This window comes from Molossus molossus, unplaced genomic scaffold (assembly GCF_014108415.1).
Source record: "Molossus molossus isolate mMolMol1 unplaced genomic scaffold, mMolMol1.p scaffold_m16_p_10, whole genome shotgun sequence".
Classification (NCBI taxonomy): domain Eukaryota; kingdom Metazoa; phylum Chordata; class Mammalia; order Chiroptera; family Molossidae; genus Molossus; species Molossus molossus.
This window is the reverse complement of record NW_023425345.1, coordinates 7,719,416-7,732,643: the sequence shown is the minus strand read 5'-3', so window position 1 is coordinate 7,732,643 and position 13,228 is coordinate 7,719,416. Positions and strand designations below refer to the sequence as shown.

General features: G+C 56.7%; 1 protein-coding gene across 1 annotated transcript; it reads left to right on the top strand.

Moving 5' to 3' along the window:
* The first annotated feature begins 323 nt into the window (after positions 1-323).
* On the top strand, positions 324-12,055 carry ISX (intestine specific homeobox). Its single transcript, XM_036250794.1, has 4 exons — positions 324-555; positions 9,040-9,191; positions 10,859-10,975; positions 11,792-12,055. Exons 1-4 carry the CDS (start codon positions 324-326, stop codon positions 12,053-12,055), a joined length of 765 nt encoding a protein of 254 aa, XP_036106687.1.
* Positions 12,056-13,228: the final 1,173 nt, after the last annotated feature.

Here is a 13,228-nt window from a genome sequence, read left to right as displayed (position 1 = left end):
GGCTGCAAAACCCTTCGCAGTAAGACTGAAGCCAATTGGGCAATGGCGATTCCCTTGACATCGAGCCGGCGAGGGCTCTGAGCCTGTGGGTGCAGGGTACAGCCGGCCAAGCTTTCCCATGTGACCTGCATCCTTCATCCCAGGAGTGGCCCATGAGAGGCCCAGGGGAGACAGAATCGTGCCTGGATAACCGACATGAGGCTCCCCACTCTCCACCTCTGCTTGCCCGCTTGATTCCAGGAGTTTGGGGGAGGAAGTAGCCACCCTCCACCAGCATCACCCTGGGCACACGCGAAGCTGCTCTGCCCTCCTCACAGCCGCCCATGGAGAGTGCCGAGGCAGGCCCTGCTCTCTGCCAGGGTGTGGAGAGGAAGAACTCGGGGTGTGCTGAGGGCCCACGGAAGCTGGGCCTGTCCTTCTCCATCGAGGAGATCTTAAAGAGGCCCGCAGAAGGGCGCCACGGGGCCGGACGAGAAGGAGCAGGTGGACCGGGCGCCAGGCAAGCAGCGACGGTGGGCTCCCGGCCAGAGAGGCCCCCACAGGACCAGCCCCAAGGTAAGTGTCTTCTGGTCATTTCTTGTCCATTGCTGGGTCTCCAAGCCCCAGCTGGGCTCAGGCAGAGAACAAGCTACTTCATATCAACAGAAGAGAGGGCTCTAAGATTCAGAGGCTGCTGGCACTGGGCTGGACCTTAAATCTCTTTCTATCTGGCCCAGAACTGCGGCCCCTCAGATGCGACACCAAGGTCAGTGAGTTGTGGAATGCAGGGACAGGGCTTGTTCCCGCAACCAGGCCACCGCTGAGATGCTAGTCCCCGTGTACGTACTCAGCGTTTACATGCGCGGTCGGCTCTGTCCTAAGGCTGTGCCTGCCTCCTCTCCAAAGTCAGCAGAAAGCCTTAATTAGCAAAACCTGACAGATGTGGAGACTCATCTGTGAAGGAGAGGTGGAGGGTGCCCCCAAGTTGCCCAGCTGGTAAGCAGAAGACCCAAGATCAGGCCCTGCTCTGGCTGCCCCGGCACTGCTCAGCCCGGCACATTGTCCTGCGGACGCTGAGTCCGGCCTGCACAGCCTCAGTGGCTGAAGCTTTGCCCGGATCTGCCCACCCTGGTCACCCACACCCCTGGGTCAGCGGCCCAGCCAAAATAACAGTGACCAGGTCTCAGGCCCCTCCCTGACAGCGGGCTCGAGGAAGGTCACTGGGGTGGACACCGGCGCCCTGCTCAGAGTAAGGAACTCGTGATGTCATCTCAGTTCTCCCCTGGCCGGTGTGACCTCAGGAAGGTCCCTTTCCAACTCCGGCCTGAGTTTGATCCTCGGTGGAACAGTTGAGTGGGGGAAGGGAAACCAAGGCGATGTCTCAAGCGTCCATGGCATCCGACAGGCGATGAGCCAGAGTTCTCACGAGAGGTTCCCAGTTCTCACCCCTTTCCACCTCTTTAATCCAGGAGAGGCTGGAAGGAGCTCCGGGTAGCCTGGAGTGTCGTCTCCTACCATACACACAGCCCAGCCCCCCTCACAGTCGAGGCCACCAGGAGGGGTTGTACTCAGCTGCAGGGGAGACCCCAGAGAGGTCTAACCTCAGTGTCTCCTGCTGCAGCTACCTAAAGTCCAGGACTGTCTCCTCTTCCTGAGGGGCAGCCCTGCCAGAGGAGCTGCCCTCTCCTAGCCTGGCAATGCTGATGGCAAAAGGCCGTGGCCACTCATTCCGAGCCTCCCCTGAAGACGTTGGCATGTTCCACGTCAGCTCCGCCGCTAAAGCCAGAGCAGACCTCCGGAGTGATCACCAAAGCCGCCGTGGTGACATTAGACTGCCCCCGGCCCTCACGGCACCACCCTTCTGTCAAACGGCCCCATTTGGGGGCCCCCCACCCTGTAGATGATAAACCAAGAAGACCAGTCAGCTGGCAAACTACATTAGCACGAGAATTGAACCCTGGAGGCCTGAGCCCCTCCACTCTAGACTCTTCCTGCCGGCCTAGCGGCCCACCGCCCGCTCTGCTGGAATCCGTGTTTCCGAAAGACCCGTGAGGGTCCCGCTGGCGGTGCCCCCCGGGGGCGCGCAGACAGAGATGGCTCATGTCAATCGTTCTAATTAGGTCTCCGCTGAGCTCCTGTTTAGGACCCGGGGTATTAGTTACCCGTGTTTTGGTCACAGTGTGAGGTTTCCTTTTCCAATAAGTGTACTTACTTAAGTAAACAAAAGCGGCTATTTGGGAAGACGCTAAGCAAACAGTAGCACAGACGGGATGGCAGGCTGTGGTTTCCCACAGCGGCAACTGGCAGAATCTGCGGATGAGCGAGTCTGCGAGGCGGGGAGGGGCCAGGCAGCCGGGGTTCCGGAACCTGCCTCGAAGCCCCGGGCGGGCGTCAGTTCACAGGACGCCCTCCAGTGAGCGCCCCTCTTTGGGCCTCTGTTTCCCCATCTGGACGTGAAAGCAAGGGCTGGACCGTTCCTGGTCCCTCCCAGCTCTGACACACATGACCAGCTCCACACAGAACCGGTTGCCGAGAGGCCTTGGTGGTTTCGCTCGTGGTGCTTTGCCATGGCAGAAGCTCCCTCCAGCAGAGGGGGTCTCCCAGCCAGGCAGGCAGGGCCCGGGTGACCGGGATGGGCAGCCCCCCACCCCACCTGTTTCCCTCGTGGCCTACAGACCGGAAATGGTGTGTCCCATGCCTTCCGTCACCGCAGTGTAGCACTGGAGGGGTACACCCCCTTTGGCTTCGGGGTATGCTCGTGGAGGTTGCTGGCAAACACTGCCTCTCGGGAGCTTGTGATGGCAGCGTTTCAGGCCTGGCCTCCAAGACCCTGGCTCCAGGTCGAGGGGAGAGCCCAGGAATCTGAATTCTAACCAGCTCCCCCAAAAGTGATCCAAGGATGTGAGTGGTCCACTCTTCGGGGAGGCTGGGGCCCGGGGAGGCAGCGTGGCGTGCTCTGAGCCGCAGAATCAGTGCCTACAAGAGCTGGGGCCAGACCAGTCATCCAGGCCCAGACCAGTGCTCTGCCTCCCCCATGTCCCAGGGCAGAGCCCAAGGTCTCCTCTCCCCACATCCTTCCCATCTCACAGGGACCCACATAACCTGAGGCCTAGACCCTCCCACGTCTCAAGCGAATGGAAAATTCCAAGAGGGTCTCCCAACTAAAGAGGATGCTGAGCCCCGCTAACTGCTCTCTCCTTCTGAGAGGGGCAAGCTCCCTGAAGCTTGGGGCTTCCGAAGGCAAGGGAGACTCAGTCAGAAGGAGCCACCTCGTACCAGAGGCTCAGACCTCGGGAAGGGAGGCACCACCTCTGCACCTGTCCCGCTGATGACCCTCTGCCAGGGGAGTGACTCCCATGGGGTAAGGGGGAGGTAGATGGGCGAGGAAGAGGCCACCCAGTGGGTAAACCAGTGTGGTCTCTGGCCTAGAGGGGACCCAGATATATGCCCTCGTCCTTTCATGAGCCGTCAGTCACTCAGTAAATGGTTGCTGAGTGCTTGCCAGGGGCCAGGCTGGGCTGGGAAAGTGAAGGTGAAGAGAACGGATAGGGTGATCACCACATGGGGTGGGGTGGGGTCAGCAGCAATCAGAGCCCGGGGTCACCACCTGGCGCAGTGCTGGCTTCTGTCCCTCTTGTCTGGTGGAGGTGACCAGGACGGTGGGATTCTTGGGACTTGAGGAATGTCCTATAGCAGTAGTCAGCAAAGTTTTTCTACAAAGGGCCACATAGTAACTTTAAGCTAAAAGGCTACATGATCTCTGTTGCAATCACTCAACTCTGCTGTCATAGCTGAAAAGGAGACAATGTGTAAGTGAAAGGGTGTGTTTATGTTCCAATAAAACTTGATTTGCAATGACAAGCAGAGGACCGGATCTGGCCTGTAGTTTATCAAGTCCTACCGTGTGGGTGTGACATTCAGAGTCCTTCACAGACTGGCCCTGCTGGTCCCCAGGTTCAGCTCCCACCGCACCCACCCTGCCCCTCACTCCCTACCCCCAGGCAGATGGATGGAGCTTCTCTCCCATCCTTCCTGAATTTTTTTTATTATTATGGCGATATAATTGACTAATTGACATGAAACATTATCTTAGTTTCAGGTGTACAACATAATGATTCACTGCGTGTGTACATTGTGAAATGATCACCGCAATAATAGACATTTGTCACCATGCATAGTTACAATTTTTTTCTTTCTTTTGTGATGAAGGCTTTAAAGATTTCCTCTCAGCAACTTACAAATATGCAATACAGTATTGTCGGCTGTAGTCACCGTGCTGTACGTGACACCGCAGGGCTCAGTTATTCTATGACTGGAAGTACCTTTCGTTCCCTTCACCCATTTCCACCCTCCACCCCAGGCACAATTTCTCTTTTTAATTTATTGGGGTGACGATGGTTAATAAAATTATATAGGTTTCGGGTGTACAATTCTATAGATGTCATTTGTATCTTGCGTGTTCACCACCCCAAGCAACACTTTCTGCTCTTTAACTGCCTCCAGTAGCCAAGTAGTGAGACAGCACAGAAGGGAAACGGTGAACAGAGGGTGTGACCGAGCCGGTGACCACAACGCCACACTGACGCTTCCGTCCTTAGAGAAACGGAGCGTTGGGCTTATCTGGGCTTCTCAGCGCGGAAGCACAACCCTGGCAGCCAGAAGTGGCTCTCGGACACAGAAAGGTCTCAGGGACGCAAGCAGGGCACTGACGACATTACTATGGTAACAGGACCCGAGAGTCGGAGCTGGGAGGAACCCGCGTGGCCGGCGGAGGCTTTCGCACTGGCTGTAATTTAAACTCAGTGTATTCGCCGTGTGCATCACCCAGGCGTGCAGCGGGAGCTGCCGGAGGGCTTGAGTGGCAGGCGTACCTATTGCTGCACACAAACACAACTTGTCCCAAACTTACTGGCTTAAGGTAACCAGGAACATTTATTATCTCACTCATGTTCTGTGCATCAGGAATCCGGGGATGACTTAGCGGGTGCTCTGGCTCGGGGTCCCTGTGAGATTGCAGGCAGGGTGGTGTTCGCAGTCACCTGAAGGCTGGGCTGGAGTAAAGGCTCTGCTCCCACGGTGGCTCACACCCATGCTGGTGAGTGGTGCCAGCTGTTGGGGGAGGCCTCAGTTTCTCCCCACATGGGGCTCCTCCCATGCGCTTGAGTGTCCCCCCAAAATGGCAGTGGCGTCTCTCAGAGCGAGCAACCCAAGAGGAAGGGAGCCACATGGAAGCTTCAACCTCTGACGGCTCGTTTGTTACGGAGTCACTAAGGTGGGTCCTCCTTAAAAGAGACGAGAACTCAAGGGGTCCTATCTTGCAGCCACCACAGATATCAGCCGGGAGTGGGGACCGTGTAGAGAGCAGCCCTGCCTTGTCTAGCAGGGGCGACAAAGAGCCGTCCAATGATCGGCAGCGGAAGCACATGACAGTCGTGACAAGTGCTGGGGAGAGGGTGACCCAGTACTCTAGTGGCCTCTGCTAAGGGAGGCTGGTCCATCAGGAGGCCAGGGAAGGCTTCCCAGAGGAGGTCACGGTGGATGCTGTGGGCACAGGGACTGTAGGGAGCCATGACCAGACTGGAGACAAGAGGCCAGCGCGGGCCAGAGCCCTGGGAGACTTCCGCCCTGCACCCACCCGTCCTGTGCAGGAGGTGGCCCCACCCTGCTCCCCGGGGGCCTTGGATCTTCCCCACGCTGAACCCCCTGCCTCAGGAAGACAAGACAGGCCCATTTTCCGAGAATTCGCCCAGAGGCAAAGCCCCCGAGGCCTGTAGCTGAGCAGCCAGGGCCCATTAGCAGACTCCAGAGAAGGAGCAATCAGGGGAGGGAGCTGAGCGTGGAGAAACATCGGTTTATAATTAGGTGGCCTAATCACCTGTGTAAATTGTGTATTTCTTATGATCGATGTGCTAAACGGCGCAGGTTTAATTAAGTTCTGCTGACTCATTCTCTGTGCAGACCCACTGAAGTGTGATCACAGCTTGCACAATTAAGAACAGGAGAGGAGCAGCCACCAAGGGGGGCAGTGCCCGCCACCTTCCCCACCGCCCCCCACCCCATGTGCCCCCGCGGGTGCCCTCGGCCAGCACTGTGCATGCCCTGCACTGTGGCCACCAGTTTCTGGGCTTCTCTGCCTGGTCCGGAGATTCTGGGCCTGGACAGGAACTCACGGATTTCCCCTCTCCCAATCCAGTGCCCCTTCCAGAGCTCGGAAAATGGGGCTCACCACCCCCATCGTCCTCTCAGTCCAGGCCCAGGAGATCCGAGCCCCTCCTGATGGTTAAGAACCATGTCTCGTGCATGGGGCGCTCCATTCATGAGCTTATCTTTCTAGCTTCTCGTTTCACGAAGTTCAAAATGATGCGGGCTGGGTTCTGTGTTCTACCTTCTCTGATCCATGTTCCATTGATGCTCCTCCGCCTTCTCTCACCTGCATCCTCTCTGAGACCCACTACGGTCTGTAACCCAGGTGTCAGCCTGGCAGCTTCCCCCACCCCTTTCCTAGAGCAGCCTCCTCCTGAAAACGGGTGTGTGTGTGTGTGTGTGTGTGTGTGTGTGTGTGTGGACCTTCCTGCTTCCTGAGCCCACCCCCGACACTGCTCTTCCTCACCCCGCCCTGCCCTGTGCCCAGCGGGCTGGTCTACTCTGCTGAGTCACCACCCAGAGCCCCGGGGCCCAGCCTCTGCGCGGGACACCCTTCTCCTCCCCAGGCACCAGCAGAGAGATGGGGCGCGCCAGTCACCCTCCCCCAGCGCCATCAGGTGGGCTCTTGGACAGACAGCGCTGTCCTGGAGATACATGGCAGTTACAGGACGTTGCAGCGCAGGCAGAAAGCCTTGAGGCGTTTGCATGTTGTTATAAAGTTTGCTGCGTGGAGGGGAATGATTTTTAATGGGTTTTTCTGTACGAGTACACCAGAGAATCATGCAGTGCAGTGAGCACCGGATGCAATCCTGGGCCACCTTTGCCACTGGCCCTGTGACGGCAGAAGCTTTCGCCTCGCCCTTATGGTCTACCACGACCCCCGGTCATCTTCACAGGAAAGAAACAGGCCGCCTTTCCTCCGGGGTGGCTTGGTTGTGGAGTGCGCACCGCTGCAGGTACCTTCTTTCTGAGCTCCGGTTGCCTTCCTGACTGCGGCCATCACTGTCTCCCACCCCGAAGCAGGGAATCTGCTCAGTCCTCCCTCGAGCCCCTGCACGGAGATGATGTGCAGATTCTTGGTTCCTATGGTAGCGCCGACCACCCAGGGAAATCAGAATTCTGCACCTGAGGACCCACTTCGTCCTTCTTCCACATTTTCAAACCCATGAAGGGATACCCCCTGGACCTGTATCTCTCTCCAGCTATCAGCTGCACCTCCTCCTCCACATCCCCAGCAAACCCGGCAGAGGTGCCTCCCGTTCCACCTCCTCTGCTTCACCTCCCTCTCTCCTCTGCCCACTGCCCACGGGGCCCTCGCTGTCTCTGCTCTGTGGGAACGGCCATCATTAGGGTCCTCGGTTGGGGCAGGTTCAGGGCCACTCTTGTGTTCTTGTTGTAATTGATCGAGTCACCCCAGGGACACAGCTGAGGCTTCTTCCTTGAAACAGTTTCTTCACTGGGTCACAGCACCGTCCTCGCTTGCCTCCTACCTCAAAGAGCACCCCTTCCTGGTCCCCTCGTTGGCTTCCCTTGGGCTCCCTCCCTGGCTGCTGGACCTCTCGGTGGTGGAGGGGCTCAGGCTTACTCCTAGACCCTCCGCTCTTCTTCACCTACATGTCCTGCCTACGTGATCTCTCCCACCCCCATGACAGGGCAAACAGATGGCGACAATTCCCCGATTGGAACCTCAGTCCTGGCTCCCCTTGAACTCCAAATATATATGCATCCACATAGTGGCTAGACATCTCGAATTTAACATGTCTGAGTTGCATACCTGATCTCCCCATCACACACACACACACACACGTGCACGCACACACATGCGTGCACACACATGCACACAAACATGCACACAAACATGCATACACACAGAGGCCTGGCTTCACGGGCATGTGTGTGACCAGTGTGACTGCACAGGATCCCAAGCTCAGAAGAGGTTTCATGGGGTTTTATACTATGATCACCATCTTGAAAGTCTTAATCACTTTATGTGTAAATTTGTGTTTTGTAAGTGAAGTGCAATGAGGTCATGAAGCACATCCCAGGAACACGGAGCCTCTCCCCAGGTGTGGGCTCAGTCACCCGTTCCAGCCCCTACCCAGTGACTGCTGCCTCCTCCATCCCAGGGTGGGGATGGGCTGGGCGCTGCTGGGAGGAGGGTGGTCCTTGGGTCCCTGTCAGTATCCCTGTGCCTGGGGGAGCATGACCTTAAATAGCAAATAAAAAAATACCCTGACAGGTCAAGAGAGAGACTGAGAAAGGAAGGAAGAAGCTTCCTTCCTGCTGTTGGAACTAGGGGCCCCACGTTTTCGTTTTGCACTAGGCCCCACAAATGATGGCGTCGACCCTGAGTGGCCAGCAGCGGACCGTGGCTGGGGCAGGTCGGGAGCGCTGACTGCCGTGGAGGTCAGCCTGTAGTAGACCAAGGCTGGCAGACTTTTTCTGTGAAGGCCCAGATGGTAATTATTTTAGGTTTTGCAGGCCATATGGTCTCTGCTGCAACTACTCAACTCTGCCATGCACACAAAAGCAGCCATAGACGGTACATAAACGCGCGGGCAGGACCGTGTTCCAATAAAACTTTATTTACAAAAACAGACAGTGGGCTGGACTTGGCTCACAGGCTGTAGTTTGCTGTCCTTGTTGTAAACAAGGGGTAGACGTTGAACGCATCTGAGCAGCAAAGGAACAATCTGAGGACACTCTAGAAGGTTACTTTGGCCTCACTGTCCAGGAGAGATGGGAGGGGGTCAGCCTAGGGGCAGGGATTTTAGAAATATATATATATAAATATATATTGCAAAACTCCAATATTCTAGGGGCCAAAGGCCACAGAGATTGAAAGAGTGAAACAAGGCAACACAAAGCCAACAGCAAGGTCGCTAATACAACTCGGCCCCTCCCTCTTGCATGCAGAGGACAGGAGGAGCAGGCGGAGGGTCCGAACCACCTTCACCACAGAGCAGCTGCATGAGCTGGAGAAGACCTTCCACTTCACCCACTACCCAGACATCCACGTCCGCAACCAGCTGGCAGCCAGGATCAACCTCCCCGAAGCTCGGGTGCAGGTACAACCACCCCCACTCGTGCACCTGGGGCCATGGGTGAGACCCTATGGATCCTGGGCCCTCTGGGGCTGTCCCTTCTGAAACTTTCGACTTTGTCCCACTAGTACAGTCATGTTTGCTAAATGTTACGTTCCAGGAAATGCGGTCATCGTGGTTACAAGATGATTTCTCTCCTTGGAGGGTGAAATGGAGTGAGAGGGCGTGGCTGAAGGCCACTGACAGGTGCTCCCGAGCCCTTCCTCTCCCTTGGTTACAGTTGCTGAACATCATGCACCATGCAGCCTCATTCACAAAATGCCTCCTGACAGTCTAGATCAGAGCCAACCAAGTTTTCCTTAAAGGGCCAGGTGCTAATTATGTTAGGCTTTGGGGCCATTCGATCACTGTCGTAACTATCCAACTATATACTGTTTGTAGCATAAAAGCAGCCGCAGGCGATATATAAACAAATGAGCGTGGCGGTGTTCCAGTAAAACTTTATCGATGAACACTAAAATGTGGATTTTGGATCATTTGCATGTGTCACAAAATATTATTCTTCTTTGGGTTTTTTTGAAGCCATTAAAAAAATGTGAAAACCATTCCTAGCTCATGGGCCATATAAAAACAGGTAGAGGGCCAGAGTCAGCCGACGGGCCTTACTTTTCCAAACCCTGATCTGGACCACATGGCTATCCCTCTGAAGGAAGCACAGAGAAGGGGAACGGACCCCAGATCCATAGTCTGAGACCTCGTTCAAGCACCGATTGCCTGATCTTGCTCTAATTCCTTCTGAGGCTTTTCGCTAGGTTGGAGACACAGTAGCCCCTTGTCACTTACCAGGGGTATGTCCTGCCCTCTTTGCACACCCCCAGTTTTCCAAGTACCATTCCAGCAAACCCAAATCCAATGGTTGCACCATGGCCACGCCCTCTAACACGATTTTCTTAAGTCACTCGTTTTTAACAAATGGGATGGACTCCTTCTAATTCAAAATCTGAGCGAGGGCTCAGGTCAACATTCTGCACGTTATTGTATCCCGACCTGCTGTTCTGGCTGAGGCCCACCCCGGTCTCAGACTTCTCCCCTTTTCTTGCCATTTGGGATCCGTCACCAGCGCAGTGACTCAGAATTCAGCGGCATCTCAGCAGACCGACCGTGTTCAAATGGCCGCGTGTCAGAGACCATCGGGATGCTCGTGAACACAGGACACCGCCAGTGTTCCCGTAGATGCCAAGGGGCCCCAGGGGCTGCAAACTAGTGGCCCGCCAGGAGGAAACAGCCCACTGGTGGGTTTTATTTGATCAGCACAGTATTTAAAGCTCAGAGCTTTCATATAAAATCAAGATTTCGGTCTTAGAAGTTAGATGAGCCTGCAGGGCTGGGCTCACTTGTCACATGGTGGCTGGAGGCTGAAGCTGAGAGGCTGCCCCCTTAGGCTCTGTTGACCGTAGTCCCCACCCCTGAGATTATGGGGCACCCAGCTGCTTCCCTCCCAAATGAGCCTCCGGCCCCTCAGGCATTGAAGGTTGTGAGCCCCTGTCCCCTTGCCAAAGGCTGACCTCCAGAGCCTTCCTCAACTGCCAAGTCCCCTGGGAGGCGCTGTTACTGGGGATGTGGGGGAGGTACCAGCCGGAATAAACTCCTTTGCTTATCTCCACCCCCCACCCCCACCCCGCCCCCATCAGATCTGGTTCCAGAATCAGCGAGCCAAGCGGCGGAAGCAGCAGAAGACAGGCAGCCTGGGGGCTCTGCAGCAGCTGGATGAGGCCGACGTGGCCCCGGCCACACATCTGGACATGGCCGTGAGTGGCTGAGGCACCATGGGGATCCGGGGGACCCACTGTCTGGGAACAGTCCATCCAGACCCAGATGGGAGGAAACACCTCAGGGGAATTTTTTTTAGAAAGAGCCTGGGCAAGGATGTTCTGGAATTTTGTGGGACCTGGGACAAATCCCATGCCCTCATCCAAAGGTGACAATCCTCGTTATGACTTGGGTACCACGTCACGGTTTACAGAACAGGGTTGCGGAGTCAAGGGTGGTACACGGAAGTTGAACACTGGAGTCAGACTGCCTGGTTCGAATCCCAGCTCTGCGCTTAGCAGCAGCCTGGAAGAGTCACAGTCCCTCTCAAAGGACAGTCATAGTTTTGATGAGGATGGAATGACTGAGGTGTGAAGACCGCTGGGCACTCGGGAAGTGCCCCCTAAGTATTCGCCGCCATTGAGCCCATACGTATTCGGAGTGTGTACCCGATGCTCCACCCCGGGGAGGCAGCGCTGCACAGAACAGACCGTCCTGTGGCTGCAGGTCCATGCGGGCCCACCGTGACGCTACCAGGCAGGCTTTTTCTATGTATCTGTTATTTTGTTTTGTTTTGATTTTGCAAATGCAGAGACTGGGCTCTGAGAAGCACAGTCACTTTTCCACGGCAAACAATTGCTGTAAATGGCAGGATGAGAGCTAGGCTCTCTGGCCCCCGGTGCACGCACTTCTCCCCAGGTCGGTCCCCTACCTGCCCAGCGCTGCGCAAGGCATGGCGGGAAGGTGGGGAGGCTGCAGGGCGGCCCAGGGTGAAGCTGAGGACTCACTGCTCTCCTGACCTCTCCTTGTGACAGGGCCTCGTGCTGCCGCCCCCTGCACTGTCCAGACTGGCTCCTCCCATGGGGTGTTATCCACCGGCTCAAGGTCAGCTGGCCTCTGCCTGGCTTCCCGCCCGGATCACCCCCTTCCCACGCCACCCATGGGAGACACCGCCTCTCCCAGGCCCTGTCATCCTGCAGACCTGCGTCCCTGCCCTCTGCGTCCTTCCTCCTCCACACCCCAAATGGGGCAGCATCTATGCCACTTCGACCAGCGGAGCCACTCTCCTCTCCAGGTGAAGACAACTGGCAGGCAGGTGCCCTGGTGTCCAGGGAGTCCGTCTCCTGAGGCAGCGATGGCCCCAGCCGGGAAGCTTCCCTGGGCGCGGCTGCCTGGGACTCCGCAGCAAGGCGGCCCTGCGGGCTCGGTGGCAGAGGCTTTCAGATCTCCGGGTGAGCTCTGCAACGAGGGAGTCCTTCTCTTGCACCCGTGCTGCCTCTAGCTTGCTGTGTGACCTCCAGCCAATCGCTTCCCCTCTCTGGACCTCGTCTGGCACAGGAAGCAGTTGGACAAGATGGCTTCTGAGGGTCGTCTGGCCCCTGCTTTGGTGAGGGGAACCATGGTGAGAACAGGGCCTAGAGGAGGCCAACGAGACGTGTCTGCGCGGTCATTGACGACACATGTATGGAGCACCGACTGAGCGCTCGCTCACAATGGAACGGGATGCTGCCGGGAACCACCGAGGCTCTGCCCTGTGAGCTCAGTCCAGGCTGGGGCAGGGGTAGTGCCGACCTTCCCCTGCAGGTACGACATTCACCAGTGACGTTGCGGTTGGCTCATGTCCAGCACGTTCGATATGGCTTTGGTGAGAATGTCTTAAAGAGAGAGAAATATAGAAAAAAAATTTTTCTTTAAAATAGAAATTAGTGTCTTTGGTTATTCTGTTGGACCGGGGAGGGATGTTGTCATTTCTGGGCTGAATGAAGAGTAAGACAGCAAGCTTTTTGCAGAGTTTATTTCCCGAGACTGTGCAAGGGGCCCAGCCGCGAGCCCAGCCTCACCCTGTTCTGAAAAGCCTCGCTCCTTGCAGTGAGACCTTGGGCAAGCCCCGGCCCTGCCTGGGCCTCAGTTTTGACACCTGTGAAATGGCCTGCCCGCCTGGCCTGCTGCACAGCGCTCTGAAGTGCTTTGCAAAGTGTGAGCAGGACCCATGGTGCAGTGATGTTGGCCCGGGTTCCGCCGGGAAGAGGCTGCTTTGGATCCAGCCCTGGAGTAAGTCACACCTGCGCACAGGGAGGCCGTCCACTGACCGTCCCTTCTGCGTGAGCATTGCTGAGGCGCGTCCCTCTAGGGGAGGACAGGGCCTGCTCCCTGTGCGGGCAGGCTGGGCTGACCTCCATGGGCAATCCTAGAAATGCCAGGAGTCGGCCTCAGGTCCCAGAACCTCTGCCATCTGCCCGGACCCCTGACCT